Consider the following 19,567-nt stretch of genomic DNA (forward strand, 5'->3'; position numbering starts at 1 on the left):
TATATATACGTATATATACACAAGGTTGGACTACCCCAGGGCTCGAACCCAGGACCTTCTTGCTGTGAGGCGACCGCGCTAACCACTGTGCCACTGCGTCGCCATATATATAAGGAGGTATCATGGAAAATCAAGCCCCTCCATGGGATGTACCACTGACAGATAGAAGACGTAGCTGATATCAAGAAATCCTACCAGTGGCTAGAAAAGGCTTGACTGAAAGACAGCACAGAGGCTCTGATTATAGCAGCGCAAGAACAGGCACTCAGGACCAGATCAACTGAGGCAGGGTTCTACCACACCAGACAAGACCCAAGATGCAGGCTGTGCAGAGATGCCCCTGAGACAGTCCAGCACTCAGTAGCATGGTGTAAATTGCTAGCTGGGAAAGAATACACTGAAAGGCTTAACCAAGTGGCTGGGATAGCATACAGCAATATCTGTACTAAATACAAACTGGAAGTCTCCAAGTCCAAATGGGAGACACCGCCAAAGGTGGTCGAGAATGGCAGAGCTAAGATCCTGTGGGACTTCAAGTTCCAGACTGACAAGCAGGGACTGGCTAACTAACCAGACATTGTGGTGGTCGACAAGCAGCACAAGACAGCAGTAGTGATCAATGTAACAATCACAAGTGACGGCAACATCAGGAAGAAAGAGCAAGAGAAGCTAGACAAATACCATGGGCTGAAGGAAGAACTAGATTGGATGTGGAAGGTAAAATTCACAGTAGCCCCAATGGTAATAGGAGCACTAGGGTCTGTGAACCCCAAACTGAGAGAGTGGCTCCAGCAGATTCCAGGAACAACATCTGAGGTCTCTGTCCAAAAAAGTGCAGTCCTAGGAACAGCTAAGATACTGTGCAGAAATCTCAAACTCCCAGACCTCTGGTAGAGAACCCGAGCTCGAGGAAGACACACACCACCCAAAAAAGGGTGACAGGGAGATTTATATATGTATAAAAAAAGCTTTATTGACAGCTAATGACTGCTTATGGCTTGAAACAGGCTTGTACTGTCTCATAAAGAATTTACTTGACTCACTGGATTTTATATACATAATTCTTAAATCTAATGTGATTAAACATTTATTTAAGAACATACGTCTATATAGGTGCTGATTTATTTATCTAACAAATGCATAACATACTTAGAATAATGTAACAACATAATGTAAATTTAAAATAATTATGTTAATTCTTGTGCTGACATCATGATTTGACCCTTTGAAGGACTTTTTTAAATTACTTCATAAAAAATGTGTTTTGTGCATATTCTGTCATGAATTGGTCCGGTATCATTGCTTACCTGCTGACGTTCACATTGTATCCATCTTCCTTACTGATTTCCTGCCCGTTCATCAACCACTGAACAGAACAGGTGCCATCAGCGTTCATCCCACAAAACACAGAGCAATTCAGCTTCGTATTGGAGCCTAAAATGGTATATTATTAGGGTCAACAAGTTAACATGTCTGAATTATTTGAAAAAGAGGATTTTGACCCAAGTTTTTCCTATTTAAAATGGGTCGTCCATGAAATTCAGCAGGGTTCACGGTTTATTTTCACAAATACTGGCAGCTCATTATGCTTAATCACTTAAAACTGTGAGGACATGATATTACTGAAATGTTGCACTTCCCACCAGTCTAATCACCACTGTTCTTATAATCATGAAAAGAATAAGTAAATAATCCAGTTACAGCCAAAAAGGCTGTTCTTTCTAAAATGCGTACTACAAAGTAGTATACATACACAATAAAACATCAAAAGTTTCTTTTTATGAAAGCTTTTACAAATGTTTAGACATTTGTTTTAATTTATGCTGTTTTGTTTTTGCTCTTACTGATTAAACCATTCGGATTGCCATAGGAATGATGTGTATATTCTTGCACAGCAATGCTACTTTCTAACCTCACTCCCAAAAGCGTACCTTGGTCAGCGATGTGAACGTTGTGGATGGGGTAGAAGATGTGTGGTGGCTGGTGGGAAGAGGGCTCTGAAAGTCAGCAAGAATAAAAAGCAAAGATGAAGAATCTTCCATCCATTCCATCTTTTCTGTTTTTCTTCATTTTGATTTAATTCTGTCATTTTTCAAGTTTTATGAACCAACTTAGTCTGATGTGTTGGCCGCACTCACAGCCACATATTTGTAGTTTATTTTGTTTAAATTTTTGGTTGTTCCGTTACCAGTGCTGGGTGTGCCACTGCTGTTGCCACTGCTGAAGGACATCTTGTCAGGCCTGAGCAAAAGATGCGCTCCACAGAACAGAGCTGTTTTTTTTTTAAAGATTTCTGATTTTTCCCTTTTTCTCCCAATTTAGTGGCCAATCGCTCCCTATTCTAGTTTAAACACCCACCCTCGTACTGTATGTATTTGCCAACTGCATCTCTCTGGCCGGCAGTCTCGAAAGAGATGCTTCGGCACTTCCGTGACAAGGCGAATCCAGGCCAAACCACTGCTTTTTCCGACACACACAGAGACGCATTCATGTGACAAACACAAGCCAACTCTGCCCCCCTCCCGAAGACAGCGTTGCCAATTATTGCTGCTTCATCGAGTCCGGCCACAGTCGGATCTGACAAGACTGAGATGCAAACCCTGGTCCCCAGTAGGCAACTGCATCGACACAAAGCCAATGCTTAGACCATTACACCACCGCGGACCCAGAGCAGAGCTGTTAAATACAGGGTGACCAGTTAGGCTCTACCAACTACCCGCCATGTCAGGGGGGGGTATTATTCTTAATTTATATATTTTGTTAGTTTCTTTCGAATATGTTAGGATTTTGTTCTTTTGCTTTTGTTACTATTTAAATGGGTTAACTTAATGAAGAATTGTCCTGTTTTTTGTTATTTGTAGTTTAGTTGGTAGAGTGTTGACTGTGTGTTACCCCTTTTGTTTCAAAATGGTCTGACCAGCCAGTAGATAGGTTTCCCCTTGTGTTCAGTTTGTTAGGCCAGTTTGATATGTTCAGTTTGTTATGTTCAGTTTCTTTCTTTGGCATGATATGAGTTAAGTTCTGTTTAGTTGACCTCTTTTATGGTCCCAGAGCTTTTTGTTATCACGGGGCAATGGTTTTGGGTAAATAAAAACTTTTTTTGAAAAAAACTACCTGTGATTCTTCTTGCCTACCAGCTCGGGCCCTTACATCTTCATACAAGCAAATTGTCTTGTTGGGATGCTCGATATGAAGAGGTGTTGAAATAGAAATAACTTACAGTGTTTAACAACATCTCTGGGAGAGCATCTATGAACCTAAGAATATCAAAATATCCAGATATCTCATTTGTCTTCTTAACAAGGAAGATGTCTTTCTGCACAGAATGTAAAAAGCATAAACTCTGAAGAATTGGAAAAATGAGTAAAATTAGTATTTCTACCCCTCAACAGTTTTAGTGTGTGCAACTTAACGTGCTCTTGGTCCCTCAACAACCTCTGAGATGCCCCTGAGCAAGGCAGATGGTGGCGTGAATTCCCGTTTGCAGCAGCCTCACCCAGTACCGGCTTGGGAAGATGGTGGCATGAATTCACATTTGCGGCGGCCGCACCCAGCACCATCCATGCTGTGTCTTTGTCCATGTCTGCATCTAAATTTTGTCTTCGTTTGATGGCTGGGAGAGCGTGGTCTGCTGCATCTGGTGGGCCCAGGGACCACGGCCCTGGCCAGAGCTGCAACCGAGAAGGTAACAACAAGAGTGGTCTGACAAGATGCGGAAGCGGGGCAGGCTAAGCTAACTGCTAGCCCACATAGACCGACAGTTCTGATAACACCAAGGGCGGTCTGGCAGCAGCCTCATCTGGCATTGACTGTGGTGTTTTTGGTGTCATTGTGTGGAGTGCGGGGAGGTGTGTGTTGAGGATGTCTGGCTGGGAGAGCTGGCATTGGATTGGCTGAGGGAGCCTGGTCTGCTGCGTCTAGTGGGCCCAAGGACCATGGCCCCTGCCCGGAGCTGTACCCAAAGAGGAAACACCGAGGGCAATCTGACAGGACATGGAAGCGGGGCAGGCTAAGCTAACTGCTAGCCCATGCAGACCGGCAGTTCTGACAGACATCCTGGCTGGCGTTAGTTCCCTTGGTCAGTGATTTTTTTTTGTTTAGTTTGGATATATGTATTAGTTTGGATATGCATGTTCTTGTGGTTTCTGGATATGTGTTTTTGTCTTTGTGTGGCACTGCTGTGGATTGGGGGAAACGATATTTCATTTCATTTCATGTATGCAAGTACATGAAATAAAATGACAAATAAAGTGTTCCTGATTCCTGATTCAACGCGCAACAGCAACCTGTTGCTTTTCAGTTTACTGTTGCTTCCTGGTAGTAAACAGAAGCTTGTGGAAGCGCTGGTAGCTTCTACACTGTGGACATGTGTACATGTTTGAATGAAAAGTAGAACTGAGCGAAACAAATCTGAACTTTTATCTGATTTGAAAAAAGCTTGTGTAAAAAGCATTGGCCTCCTCTCACCTTCTAAACGAAACCAACGAGAGGCAGTAGAGTTGTATGTGTAGTTGTTGTGTCTCCAAGTGCACATGCATGTGTAGATGGCCTCATCTTCCTTGGTGGCACCATTCAATCGCAGGGTTTTCTCATGCTCGCCTGGAAGAAGAGTGAGGTTCTAACACAGCGGCAGGAAAGGGCCCAAAAGAAGAAGAGATACGATAAGGTAAAAATTGAAATTATCGAAAAGATGAAAAAAATTGTTAAAATAAAGGAAAGTTAAAGTCAAAGTAAAGAGACAAAATTACTGCATTTGGAAACAGAGCAGCTGTGCTAGCATTGGTGTTTTTTGAAGGCCCTCTTGGGAGTTGAGCATTCAGGTAGGAATTAAACATTGCATCTTTAAAGATGCAATGTCTTCATCATGCTTTTGCCAAGTCCTTATTGCGAGGGTGCAAAAGCACATTCATGGAACATGCAAGTGCACAATATTGAATCATCACAATTTTTACACCTACATTATCAAATTTACACAGATAAGACACAGATAAGCAAATGTGTGTCTGTCATCTGACTGAATTCGTATTATCAGTTACTGTAAACGGAATTGGCAGGCACAATATGTTCTGATTCATACCTTGTACCAGGTGATTTCTCCTTTCATGTCATTGCATATAAGTGAAACACCATCTGGGCATAATATACCAGGGTTCTCGTCAGGGATCTTAATCTCGAAATAGAGGAGTTCAGGGTCCCAAGGGTTGTTGGCCGGGAAAACGCTCACATTTATGCATAAGTTGTAATACCTTCCCGATGGTGTATCCCACCTGTGGAAGAAGACCTGGTTAGATATGTGATAGATTTCTGAAGTGATTTCTTCTGGGACATGCCCATGTATTAAAGCCTGTATGTGAGCAGTCACAGGCATAAACACACCACACACAATTACAGTCTCAGAGGGCTTAATTTTCGCATGAGGAAGAACAGGTAGATACAGTAAATGACGTTGAACAACTCTATTGTTAGACAACCAAATCAGATGAAGAAAAACTTCAAATCTGAATTGACAGTTCCTATTGGCTGGATGTAAAGTTTAGTGCTAACTAATAAGACTAACTTACCCTTGAATGGAGACTAAGGGCATAGGGTATGTTTCTACATTGGCGGGGGCATTTTTTAAGTTTGTCGGACCACCAACATGCATGGTTATGCGCTTGTGTGCGCACTCTCTCACACACACACATGCACACACACGCTGGTGAGCATGGATAGTGAGTGGACGTGTCCCAGACCAGCTTGTACGATTTTTTAAAATAATTTGTTGCAAACTTATTTTCTTTGTCTACGATTATATCTTATAACTATACTATTGAAATGCCTTAATGCATTTTAATCGTATAGAAAAAGGACACTCCTGATTGTGAAACTACGACTGAAGATAGTAGCTGTTTCAGAGTTAAAACTGACGAGCTTGCTCATGAGTGCTGACGCACTAATTCTATCTGACTCGGATACAACAAATTCCGGGGCACACAACCTCCGGAGTACAACGCCCCTATGACACACAGCCGGCAAAGCAGCACCACCCAAATTCCAACATATGACAGCAACGTACCATCCACGACCCGTAACATCTTCCCTTTCTGAAATGTACTTATGTAGTTTGGTGGCATGAGAACTGTGGCCCATTATCAGAGATGACCCGGTCAGGCTGACCGTCATGAGCAAACTGAGCCCTGCAGCCTTTTATTGTCGTCTCAGCTGAGAGGTCTGGAAGAAGCTCAATTTCCCAGAAATCAGAATAATGGTTGACTAACAGGAGGAAATCTTTGCCACCATGCTGGAAGAGGTCTAGGCTTACAATCTGCCAGGGGCGTGTTGGCAATTCATGTGACATCATTGTCTCCCTCTGCTGCTCAATGGTGGATTCGTTAAAGACAGTGCATTTGCCTACAAAGTCCTTGACTTCACCCCGCATCCCCGGCCAGTACAGTGTGTCACGTGCTTGCCTGTAACAGGCCTCGGCCCCTATGTGACTAGAGTGCACTCATGCCAAAATTTCGGGGTGGAGTGATCTGGGAATGATGACTCTTTCACCTTTGAATAGTACCCCATTTTGAATACTGAGCTCCTCCTTAAATGCCCAATATTCCCTTGCCGCCAGTGGAGTTTCATCTCTGTGTTCAGGCCAGCTGCACAGAGTCACAGATTTCACAGCCTGAAGTTGCTCGTCATTGTCAGTCTGCTGCCGGATCTGTAAGAGTCGCCAGCCTGTGACATTGAGGTAGTCAGCCTGGTTGATGAGCTCCACATCCAGCTGCTCTGTCTCTAAACTACAGACAGCATGCTCGTTGTGCATGGACCCTGCATGTGTGTTTGACACAGTGGCCCTGCTGAGGGTATCTCTCACATGCATCTCTGGCCCCGGCTTATACACCACTCTGAGGTTGTAGCTCTGCAGAGCCAGCAGCATGATCTGCAGGTGCTTCAGGGCACTCAGAAGGGGCTTGCTGAATATGGTGATGAGGGGCTTGTGATCAGTCTCTGCTGTAATGCTGTTGCGTCCATACAGATAATGGTGAAAACGCTGGCACACAAACACAATGCTGAGGCACTTCTTTTCGATTTACGCATAATTCTGCCCTGTTGGTATGAGGGCCCTCGAAGCGAATGCGACAGGGGGACCCTCCTGCATAAGGCAGCAGCCCAGGCTATGCTGGCTTGAATCACTCTGTGTAGTGACAGCCTTTGCCATGTCATACTAGCACAACATAGGCGTTGTCCCCAGATTGTGCTTGTACAAATGCCTGCATTCAGGGCCCATTAGACTCCTCACAGTAGCTGCTTGGACCTCCGCAGGTTTCTCATGCAGTCCCGTCGCTAAACTGTAATCCTCAAAATCTGCCCTGAAAATGTCCCAGTTAGCAATCCGGTCTCCGCTAAGCTTCAATGGAGTGGGAGGAGGAATCATGTTCACTGCTGCCATGACTTAGCTCTGGTATAGAGAAATTATTTGTTATCAAACACTGGGGATGCGCGTACAGCTTGGCTGCAGGAAGAACGTTACCCAACCATTAATTACCATCTCGGCTTGGTATGAAGACGGCTAACGAACTTCTGATACATTACAACGGTTTGATTTTAGTTTTAAAATGTTTTCCGCCTACTACATCAGCTTGTCACCCAGTGATAAGACCAGTTATGCTACTAAATTAACAACCCAGCCACTGAGGATGCACAAGCCAGTGCAACCTTAGTGCCGGTCCCAAGCCTGGACAAATGGGGAGGGTTGCGTCAGGAAGGGCATCTGGCGTAAAATCTTTGCCAAATCAAATATGCGGATCATAAATAAGATTTCCATACCAGATCGGTCGAGGCCCGGGTTACCAATGACCGCCACCGGTACTTTTAACCAGCAGGGTGCTGGTGGAAACTATGCTACTGTTGGGCGAAGGAGAAGGAGAGGGGGAAGGCATGTCCAGAGGCAGCTTGAGAGGAGGAAGGGTAGGCATGTGGAGGTGAGAGTTGGAACATTGAATGTTGGCACTATGATTGGTAAAGGGAGAGAGCTGGCTGACATGATGGAAAGAAGAAAGGTAGGCATACTGTGTGTGCAAGAGACCAGGTGGAAGGGGAGTAAGGCCAGGAGTATCGGAGGTGGGTTCAAACTCTTCTACCATGGTGCGAATGAGAGGAGAAATGGGGTAGGGGTAATTCTGAAGGAAGAGTGTCAATAGCGTGCTGGATGTGAAGAGAGTGTCAGACAGAGTGATGAGTATGAAGCTAGAAATTGAAGGTGTATTGCTTAATGTTATCAGCGCATATGCCCCGCAAGTTGGGTGTGAGATGGATGAAAAAGAAGAATTCTGGAGTGAGTTGAACGACGTGGTGGAGAGGGTACCCAAGGAGGAGAGAGTGGTGATTGGAGCGGACTTCAATGGACATGTTGGTGAAGGGAACAGAGGTGATGAGGAGGTGATGGGAAGGTATGGAGTCAAGGAGAGAAATGTGGAAGGACAGATGGTGGTCGATTTTGTGAAAAGGATGGAAATGGCTGTGGTGAATACATATTTCAAGAAGAGGGAGGAACACAGGGTGACGTACAAGAGTGGAGGGAAGTGCACACAGGTGGACTATGTCTTATATAGAAGGCGCGATCTAAAAGGGATTGGAGACTGCAAGGTGGTGACAGGGGAGAACGTAGCTAGGTAGCATCAGATGGTGGTCTGTAGGATGACTTTGGAGACCAAGAAGAGGAAGCAAGTGAAGACACAACCAAAGATCAAATGGTGGAAGTTGAAGAAGGAAGACTGTTGTGTGGAGTTCAGGCAGGAGTGAAGACAGGCACTGGGTGGTAGTGAAGAGTTGCCAGATGGTTGGGCAACCACTGCAGAAATAGTGAGGGAGACAGCTAGGAAGGTACTTGGTGTGTCATCAGGACAGAGGAAGGAAGACAAGGAGACTTGGTGGTGGAATGAGGAAGTACAGCAAAGTATACAGAGGAAAAGGTTGGCAAAGAAGAAGGAGTGGGATAGTCAGAGAGATGAAGAAAGTAGACAGGAGTACAAGAAGATGCAGCGTAAAGCAAAAAGAGAGGTGGCAAAGGCAAAGGAAAAGGTGTATGGTGAGCTGTATGACAGGTTAGACACTAAGGGCGGAGAAAAGGACTTGTACAGATTGGCTAGACAGAGGGACCAAGCTGCAAAGGATGTGCAACAAGTTAGGGCGATCAAGGATAGAGATGGAATGTGCTGACAAGCGAGGAGAGTGTGCTAGGAAGGTGGAAGGAGTACTTTGAGGGGCTGATGAACGAAGAAAATGAGAGAGAGAGAAGGTTGGATGATGTAGGGATAGTGAATCAGGAAGTTCAGTGGATTAATAAGGAGGAAGTGAGGGCAGCTATGAAGAGGATGAAGAGTGGAAAGACAGTTGGTCCTGATTACATACCTGTGGAGGCATGGAGATGTTTAGGAGAGATGGCAGTGGAGTTTTTAACTAGATTGTTTAACACAATCTTGGAAAGCGAGAGGATGCCTGAGGAGTGGAGAAGAAGCATAGTGGTACTGATTTTCAAGAACAAGGGTAATGTGCAGAACTGTAGCAACTACAGAGGTATGAAGTTCATCAGCCACAGCATGAAGATTAGGGAAAGAGTAATAGAAGCTAGGTTAAGAGGAGAGGTGATGATCAGTGAGCAGCAGTATGGTTTCATGCCACGAAAGAGCCCCACAGATGCGATGTTTGCTTTGAGAATGTTGATTGAGAAGTATAGAGAAGGCCAGAAAGAGTTGCATTGTGTCTTTGTAGATTTAGAGAAAGCATACGACAGGATGCCGAGAGAGGAGGTGTGGCATTGTATGAGGAAGTCAGGGGTTGCAGAGAAGTATGTAGGAGTGGTGCAGGATACGTATGAGGGAAGTGTGACAATGATGAGGTGTGCGGTTGGAATGACAGATGGGTTCAAGGTGGAGGTGGGATTACATCAAGGATTGGCTCTGAGCCCTTTCTTGTTTGCAATGGTGACGGACAGGTTGATGGACAAGATCAGGCAGGAGTCTCCATGGACGATGATGTTCGCGGATGACATTGTGATCTGTAGCGAGAGCAGGGTGCAGGTTGAGGAGAGCCTGGAGAGGTGGAGGTATGCACTGGAGAGAAGAGGAATGAAAGTCAGTAGGAGCAAGACGGAATACCTATGCTTGAATGAGAGGGAGGACAGTGGAATGGTCAGGATGCAAGGAGTGGAGGTGACAAAGGGATTTGAGTTTAAATACTTGGGGTCAACTGTCCAAAGTAACGGGGAGTGCAGTAGAGAGGTGAAGAAGAGAGTGCAGGCAGGGTGGAGTGGGTGGAGAAGAATGTCAGGAGTGATTTGCGACAGAAGGGTACCAGCAAGAGTTAAAGGGAAGGTTTACAAGATGGTTGTGAGACCAGCTATGTTATATGGTTTGGAGACAGTGGCACTGACGAAAAGACAGGAGGCGGAGCTGGAGGTGGCAGAGTTGAAGATGATAAGATTTTCATTGGGAGTAACGAAGAAGGACAGGATTAGGAATGATTATATTAGAGGGGCCGCTCAGGTTGGACGGTTTGGTGACAAAGCAAGAGAGGCAAGATTGAGATGGCTTGGACATGTGTGGAGGTGAGATGCTGGTTATATTGGGAGAAGGATACTGAATATGGAGCTGCCAGGGAAGAGGAAAAGAGGAAGGCCAAAGAAGAGGTTTATGGATGTGGTGAGGGAAGACATGCAGGTGGCTGGTGTGACAGAGGAAGACGCAGAAGACAGGAAGAAATGGAAACGGATGATTCGCTGTGGCGAACCCTAACGGAAGCAGCCGAAAGTAGTAGTAGATGCTACTAAATTAACATTGGTGAATGGGATACGTATTGGAGACCCATATGCTTTAGGCGCAGGTCAGTGGATTAATGACAAGACAAAATGGCCCAGTCTTCAGTGGCCAAATATTCATGAATAGATTTGAACTCACAACAATTGATCTTTGGTGGTGATCTGAACTGTGTAATTAATCCAGTACTAGACCGTTCTAATCCTAAATCCACAACCCCTTCAAAAGTGGCCAAATTACTGCCACTCTTTATGGATCAGATAGGAGGTGTCGACCCTTGGCGTTGCTTATTTACACAAAATCAATCCTTCTCCTTCTTTTCCCCAGTTCATCAATCGTATAGTAGTAGAATAGACTATTTTTTCATTGATAGAATGCTTCTCCCCTATGTCACTAAACCTGAATATATGACTATAATTGAATCAGATCATGCCCGTGTTACTAGATATCACATTTCCTCTGAACAATTTGGAAAGCTCTCCTTGAAAATTAGACAAAACTTTATTGGCTGATAAAGCCTTTTGTGTATTGATATCTAAAAAAATTGATGACTTTATCAAATTCAATAAAAAAGATATCTCCCCATCGTTGCTTTGGCAAACATTGAAAGCTGTAATCAGGGGCGAGATTATGTCATATTCAGCTAGATTCAAGAAAATGCAAAGGCTTAAACAGGACCAGCTCATTAAATCTATAGATACAGTGGATGTTCTGTACTTTACTGCCCCTTCCCCTGAGCTCTTTAAAAGGAAGCGCGACCTCCAAACCCAATATAACTTGTTATCAACTAGAAAGACAGAACGAGTCTTACTAAAATCATGTGGATTTGTCTACGAGCATGGTGAGAAGGCTGGTCGTCTCTTAGCACACCAGCTTAAGTGCCAAGCGGTTGCTCGTCAGATCCCACAAATTAGGAAATCAAATGGGGAGTTAACTGTTAACCCAGAAGTAATTAATGAAACATTCGCCTCATATTACTCAAACCTATATACGTCAGAAGCAATAAGTGACAATATTGATATGGAACATTTTTTTGATAATCTCCAGGCTCCTTCTATCAATGCAATTCATAGGACTGAGACTGAACTCCCACTACAACAGACAGAAATCATTAATGCAATAATGGCGATGCAAAGTGGTAAAACACCTGGCCCAGATGGGTACCCAATAGAGTTCTTTAAAACATTTTCTAACAAATTGTCTATAATTTTACTCGATATGTTTAATGATTCTCTGTCTCGTGGGTCACTGCCACAAACACTGACCGAAACATCAATTACTCTCCTGCTTAAGCCAGGTAAAGATAACACAGAATGTGGTTCATATAGACCCATTTCTCTCCTAAACTGTGATGTGAAGATCCTAGCCAAAGCTCTTGCCTTACGCTTAGAAACCACAATGCATGAAGTGATATCTGTTGACCAAACCTGCTTCATTTCGGGGCGACATTCATTCACAAATATCCATCAGCTTTTGAATATTATTCACTCTCCTGCATCCAGTGAGGTACCAGAGGTGGTCATCTCACTGGATGCAGAGAAAGCTTTTCACGGGGTCGAATGGGAATTTTTGTTCACTTGTTTAAAAAACTGTGGGTATGGTCCTAATTTTATTTCATGGATTAAGCTTTTGTATACTTCACCCAAAGCCTCAGTTGTTACAAATGGTAAACAATCACAACACTTCCAGCTGTCAAGAGTGACCCGTCAGGTTGCCCACTCAGTCCACTATTATTTGCTTTAGCTATAGAGCCCTTATCCATTACACTTAAATCATTACCATATATAAGTGGAATTCATAGAGGAGGAATAGAGCATAGGTTGTCTTTATACGCTGATGATTTATTATTATATGTTTCAGATCCAGTTCTAAGCACACCTCACATTATCCATGCTGTGGAGAGCTTCGGTACATTCTCTGGGTACAAAATAAACTTTGGCAAAAGTGAAAGTTACCGTTAATGACTTGGCTCTTCATATACAAGATAATGCCCTACCGTTCCAAATGTCTAGAAATGACTTTAAATATTTGGGCATTAATATCACGAGAGACATGCAAAGTCTTTAACAGGAAAACTTCTCTTTTATTTGAGAAAGTCAGACTAGACCTGAAAAAGTGGAAGTCCCTTCACTTGTCCTTGGCAGGAAAAGTGAATTGTATTAAAATGAATGTACTCCCCAAATTCCTTTATTTGTTTCAATGTATCCCACTTTATCTTCCTAAACCCTTTTTAAAATCCATTGATAAGGCTTTCATTTCATTCATATGGAGCGATAAGATCCCTAGAATACATATAGAATTACTACAAAGGCCTAAATTACAGGGTTGCTTAGCTCTTCCAAATCTTTGCTATTACTATTGGGCTGCAAATGTTCAAAAAATTATGTATTGGCTTCACTCGCCAGATACAGACTGGTGTGACTTTGAGGCTACATCTTGTATCTTATCATCTCTCACAGCCCTGGTCACTTCCAGCTCTCCTCTTTCTATTACACACTTTACTACCAACCCAGTCATCATCGATACCCTTAAGATATGGTTTCAATTTAGACGGAACTTTGGTTTCAAACATTGTCTTAGCATGAGTCCTATATGCAATAATCACCTTTTTCCCCCAGCTAGATGAGACTCTGCATTCTCTTTTTGGCAAAGACGATGCATTTCTAAATTTAAAGATATGCACATACACGGTGTATTTGCAAGCTTTGATGACTTATCACACAAATTTGGGCTCCCTCGGTCTAGCTTATTGAAATTTTCAAGTCCGCCACTTCCTTCAGAGCCATGACCCCAACTTTCCAAACTTATCTTCAGTCTCAGGTTTAGATGGTATGCTAGAGATCCCTTTTAATTCTAAAGGACTAATTTCAAGGATACATGATTGGGGTGTTTGTGTAAAAGAAAAATGGAGGTAGTCTAATTTCATGCCTATTGTATTTTACACTTGTTAATGTAACCCACATGATTACATGTACCCTGTGACGTATGTAAGTTCCACGAGTAGCCTCTAGGAGGCACACGAGCTACAGAGTTTAAACCATGCAAACAACCGTCGACAATAGAGAAGAGAAATACGGATATTTAGAAATACGGACAACTTTGACTATGGATACCTGAATTATTGATATTTGAACTACGGATATTTGAGCTACAGGACATTTGAACTACGACAAAAAAGATCCCTCCCACGAAGCTTCCTTGACAGATGATCTCCCGTTGAAGGAAGAAGGAAGACTCTTTTCTCTTGTGTTTTGTACGCTGCTGGAATCCTGACTGTTTTTTTAGTACCCCGAACAACCCCCCTTGCTACACCCTTTTGGAACCCTTGGATACCCCCTTTGGATTGCCCCCATCATCGCCCTGGATTTGGATTCATCATCATCGCCTCTACATTAACTTGCCCCTGTGATTGTGGTAGGATCTGGACATTGCACCTTGCACAGATTGGAAGACTGAATCATTCCCCCTTTTCTTTTCTTTATTATTTTCTTTGAGTGCACTCATACTTTATTTTGGATTATTTTCTTTAATTTGTTAGTGTAGAATATGGCTGCATGAGTAATATATTAGAAGGGTATAAAATAGAATATAGATAGATATAGACAATAAATAGAATATTAGGAAGAACTTTTAAAAAGTATAATAGAGTAAAAAAAAATAAATATATATATATATATATATATATATATAACACATCTAATTTAGTATTGATATTGAAATAACTTTACTTTGAACTGTTGAAATAAATTGGTTTTTTATTGTAAACTATACCCACGAGTGTGTGTGTTGTCTTTGGGGTGAGTACTAGAATCCGGTCTAGAAAAAAACCTACACCAATCTCCACTGAACTTAGACATTAGACTGTAAACTGTCCCTGCGCAAGCATAGGCCCATTCCCCTGTCGTGCAGGTTACAGAAAGTTGGCGAGCCAGCCAGGAGATTGGTTAATTAGCGTTTCAGGCCATATACTACCCCACTGACCACACCTCTCTATAAAATACTTGATTATATATATTTTTATTTTGAAAATAACACAGTCAATATGGATCTTTGCAATCAGTATAAAGTCCATGGACAAAACTGCTTATTAGTTGAAGGTGTCAATGAAATGAGCTCTGCCGAAACGATAATAAGCTTCTTCGAACAACATGGGAAGATCTCATCCTGCATCAGAGTTGTGGATGAGCCCAACCAACCTAATGGTAGGGTAATAATAGAATTTGAGTGTGAAAAGTCAATCACCAGGATAACCCCAGATACCCTTGGCCTTATACCTAGCCCTGTTGATCCAACTACTCTATGGAATGTCAGAACAATTAGACAAATATGTCAAGAGGAAATAGGCAAAGACTTAGCCCAGCAATATCTCGAAGAACTCAGCGCTATTGGTGGTAGTGCCATGTCAGGCTATGCCTCCATCTTAAAAAATGAACTGAGGCGCATTCGGTCTACAGCATCACAGAAAACTGACAACACGTCTTTACCGGAACACAGCCCTATGCAAGACACTAAGCCTAGCATTGATGTTGAGCACACGCCTGGCATGACCCAAGAATGTAACAGACGGCCATCTATATCTGACATTCACCGTGCTCCAACCACACACTCATCCATGCGTAATTCAATGAGCCTTGAAGAAGACATCATTAATCCCCCGAGCATCCAGAACGTAGTAGTAGAACATGTTATTAAGAATGAGTCAACACAACCATACAGTAGCCCAAGTAAAATTCGAACCTTCTCAGGTAGGCTTCCAAAGCCAAATGGGGAAGTAGATTATGAAGCTTGGAGAACTCAAGTTGAGCTGCTTCTAAGTGACACCTATGTCACCGATTCACAAAAAATCAGAAAGGTTCTAGAGAGTTTGGTTGGTCCAGCTTCTGACATGGTGAAACCGCTTGGTGTCAATGCAAACCCTGTTGCGTACGTAAACCACATCGAATCAGCCTTTGGAGTCGTAGAAGATGGAGAAGAGCTTTTTGCTGCATTCTTGAGTGCAAACCAGAATTCTGGAGAGAAGCCATCTGATTATTTATTCAGACTTCAGACCCTCCTCACTCAAGTCATCTCTAGAGGGGGAGCTTCACTTGTAGATTCAGAAAAACACTTAATAAGACAGTTCTGCAGAGGATGCTGGGACCACTCGTTGATTTTAGGTCTTCAGCTTGAACAGAAAAAAAATAGCCCACCCTCATTTCCTGAATTGCTTCATCAGCTTAGGACAGAAGAAGGCCGTCATTCAGCTAAACTAGATAGGATGAAGAAACATCTAGGGAGCTCAAAAGCTTCAGTGCATGCCCACACTGTTTATGGAATCGAAGGCCCAGCCGAAAACAAAAATGAAGACACACAGAAACTCCGCGATGAGGTAGCTGAGTTAAAGAAACAAATTGCAACCCTGTCCATCAAGGAAGAACCACAGCCAAACAGAACTCAGATTGAAACCAGCTGCATGGTCATGAATGCCTCCACACCTCGAATTTACACGCGTCGTTTTCCCAAGCCATGGTTCTGCTTTAAATGTGGTGGAGATGGTCACATTGCTGCCCACTGTGTGAGTGCCCCCAACACCGCTCTTGTCCATCAAAAGAACACCAAGCTGAGACAAAAACGTGAAGCTCACAGGAATACGCATACCCTCACCTCCATGCCTTTAAACTAGTAGCAGCTCCTGTTTCGGGACGTTCAGGAGCTAAGTACCAGCATAACAGTCCCAAACCCATTAATGATATTATGAATAGAACCCAGACAAGAAAAAATAGATACAAAGATACCAAAATAGCCTATCCCTTCCCTGTGAACTTGTAGGGCCACGCTGCACTGCATCTGTCTCCATTGAAGGAATAGAATGTGAATCAATCCTTGACACCGGTTCCCAAGTAACAACCATTTCAGAGACATTCTACTTGAACCACTTATCGTTCCTCCCCATCCAGCCCATTCAGACTCTTTTCCAGATAGAAGGTGCAGGTGGCCAACATGTTCCTTACCAGGGTTATATCCAAGCCCTCATCTCCTTCCCCAGCAGCATCACTGGCGTAGCTGAACAGGTCTCTTCATTAGTTCTCATTGTGCCAAATTGCCATTTTAACACTCAGATTCCCCTATTGATTGGAACCAATGTCCTTGACAGATTATATGAAGGTGGCGTAGAAAAGCATGGAAGAGAATTCTTACAAAGGCCCAATATCAATAGTGACTGTATCTTGCTGTTCCAGCATGTTGCCCTAAGTCATCAGGAAGAGATTTCAGCCAATCATGTTAAGTTGCATGGACGCCATCCTGTCACCATTCCACCAGGAAGAAAAGCGTCTGTCTTTGGAGATGTCAGAGTGAAGAAACATTTCCCACGTTCCCTTTTCGTGGTCGAATCCCCTGAAACCGTTTCCTTACCTGGTGGAGTGTTCGTTGAAAATTCCTTGATAGAAACTCCACTTCGATCTTTAAACAAGATTCCTGTCATTCTCAGAAATGTGACTGATCGTAGTGTCACACTGCATCCAAGGCAGGTGATAGCTGAAATGATGGTAGCACAGTATGTGATGCCGTCTGAATCCCAAAATATGACTGTGCCTGACATCCCTCAGTCTCAGAGTAACACCACCAACTTTGATTTGGAAGATTCCCCCATTCCAGAAGAGTGGAAAAAACAGATCACACACCAGCTGAACAGCATGCCAGAGGTGTTTGCTGTTGATGACTTGTCTCATGGTCATACGACTGCAGTAAAACATCGCATCCGACTCCAGGATGAGGCCCCTTTTAGAGAGCGACCCAGACCCATTCATCCCTCTGACAGAGAAGCTGTCAAACAACACCTAAGAGAGCTGCTAGACGCTGGAATTATTCGCGAGTCAGAGTCTCCATTTGCTTCCCCCATTGTAGTTGTCAAGAAGAAGAATGGTGCAATAAGACTCTGCATAGATTTCAGGAAGCTGAACATGAGAACGATCAAAGATGCCTATGCTCTCCCCAACATCGAAGACACCTTCTCTGCTCTTAGTGGAGCCAAATGGTTTTCTGTCATGGATCTGAAGTCAGGCTACTATCAAGTAGAAGTTGCAGAGGAAGATAAGCACAAGACCGCTTTTGTCTGCCCTCTAGGCTTCTATGAGTTTAATCGTATGGCCCAAGGTGTGACAAATGCACCAAGCACCTTTCAGAGACTGATGGAGAAATGTGTTGGAGACCTGCATCTCAATGAAGTACTAGTATTTCTGGATGACCTGATTGTCTTCTCTGACACACTAGAAGAGCACGAGGCCAGATTGATGAAAGTGTTGAACCGGCTCAAAGACTATGGCCTAAAGTTGTCCCCTGAAAAATGCCATTTTTTCCAGACTTCTGTTAAATACCTTGGCCATGTTGTAGATGCCAATGGAGTCCACACAGATCCAAGCAAAGTCTCTGCTTTGAGAGAATGGCCTCAACCCACCAACAGAAAAGAGCTCAAATGCTTCCTAGGATTTGCTGGATATTACCGACGTTTTGTGGAAGGGTACTCTAAAATAGCAAAGCCATTGAATGCTCTAACTGCTGGCTATGTTGCTCAAAGGAAAAGAGGGAAGATTTACAAGAAGGACAGGGTCAAGACTTCCATCAATCCCACCTTACCTTTTGGAAATGAGTGGACTGAAGAGTGTGACGTTGCTTTTAGAACTCTCATAGATAAACTGACTTCGGCCCCTGTTCTTGCCTTCGCCAATCCCAATCTTCCTTACGTCCTGCATACTGATGCCAGCCGCGATGGTCTCGGTGCTGCGCTCTATCAGGAACACGATGGGAAGCTGAGGGTTGTAGCTTATGCCAGCAGAGGACTATCCAGAAGTGAACAAAACTATCCTGCCCACAAGCAAGAGTACCTCGCCTTGAAATGGGCCATCTGTGAGAAATTCCATGATTACCTCTATGGAACAGAATTTCAGGTTTTAACAGACAATAACCCCCTAACTTATGTGTTGACCACAGCAAAGCTTGATGCAGCAGGACATCGCTGGTTAGCCGCTCTGTCAACCTACAGATTCACCATAAAGTATAGGGCTGGGATCAGCAATCAAGATGCCGATGGGTTGTCCAGAAGACCCCAGAGTCCGTCAGAAGAAGATGAGGAGTTCAAGCAGGAGAAAGCGAGGATAGAAGAGCTGAAGCAAAGGGTTTTGGATGGAGAAAGCAAAACTGTTTCTGGTGACATGCTGTCTGCTTTATGTCAACGCCACTCTGTGACCACTTTGGCTGACTATTTGCAGCCAGAACTCCCCATTCTTGCCGAATCCTTAGCTTTAGATGCTTCTGCCATCCCTGATGACTTTGTGTTCTCTGGACAAGGCACCCTCCCTGGAATGACTCACAATGACTGGTATCAGTCTCAAAGACAGGATCCATCTATCAGACGTGTGATCAGTTTCATTCAAGGAAACCGAAAACCCACTTTTCAAGAGATGTCCTCTGAACTGTCAGAAGTCAAGCTGCTCCTTAGAGAATGGAATAGACTAGAGCTTATAGATGGAGTACTGTTCAGGAAATGTCTTGATCGTGGGAATCAGATCTATCAGCTGGTGCTGCCTAGTAGCCACAGAGAAAGAGCATTGCAAGGCCTTCATGATGAAGTCGGTCATCTTGGCGCTCAGCGTGTCCTTCATCTTGTTCGTTCCAGATTTTTCTGGCCAAAGATGTTTCAGTCTGTTGAACAGAAGTGTAGGACTTGTGAAAGATGCGTGAGGCGGAAAGCCAATTCCCAGCATGCTGCTCATATGGAGAATATACAGACCAGTTATCCC

The 19,567-nt window shown here is 43.6% G+C and overlaps 1 protein-coding gene across 1 annotated transcript in view; it reads right to left on the reverse strand.

Moving 5' to 3' along the window:
- Positions 1-19,567, reverse strand: part of LOC130120342 (uncharacterized) — a gene marked incomplete at its 5' end in the record, with an annotated part of 63,876 nt that overhangs the window by 36,418 nt on the left and 7,891 nt on the right. Inside the window, 4 exons of the mRNA XM_056288891.1 lie at positions 1,308-1,434; positions 1,932-1,997; positions 4,468-4,618; positions 5,078-5,267. Of these exons, the coding sequence (XP_056144866.1) occupies positions 1,308-1,434; positions 1,932-1,997; positions 4,468-4,618; positions 5,078-5,267 (534 nt within the window). The remainder of the gene's footprint in view (positions 1-1,307; positions 1,435-1,931; positions 1,998-4,467; positions 4,619-5,077; positions 5,268-19,567) is intronic.

The sequence above is a fragment of the Lampris incognitus genome, chromosome 11, assembly GCF_029633865.1.
Source record: "Lampris incognitus isolate fLamInc1 chromosome 11, fLamInc1.hap2, whole genome shotgun sequence".
NCBI lineage: Eukaryota > Metazoa > Chordata > Actinopteri > Lampriformes > Lampridae > Lampris > Lampris incognitus.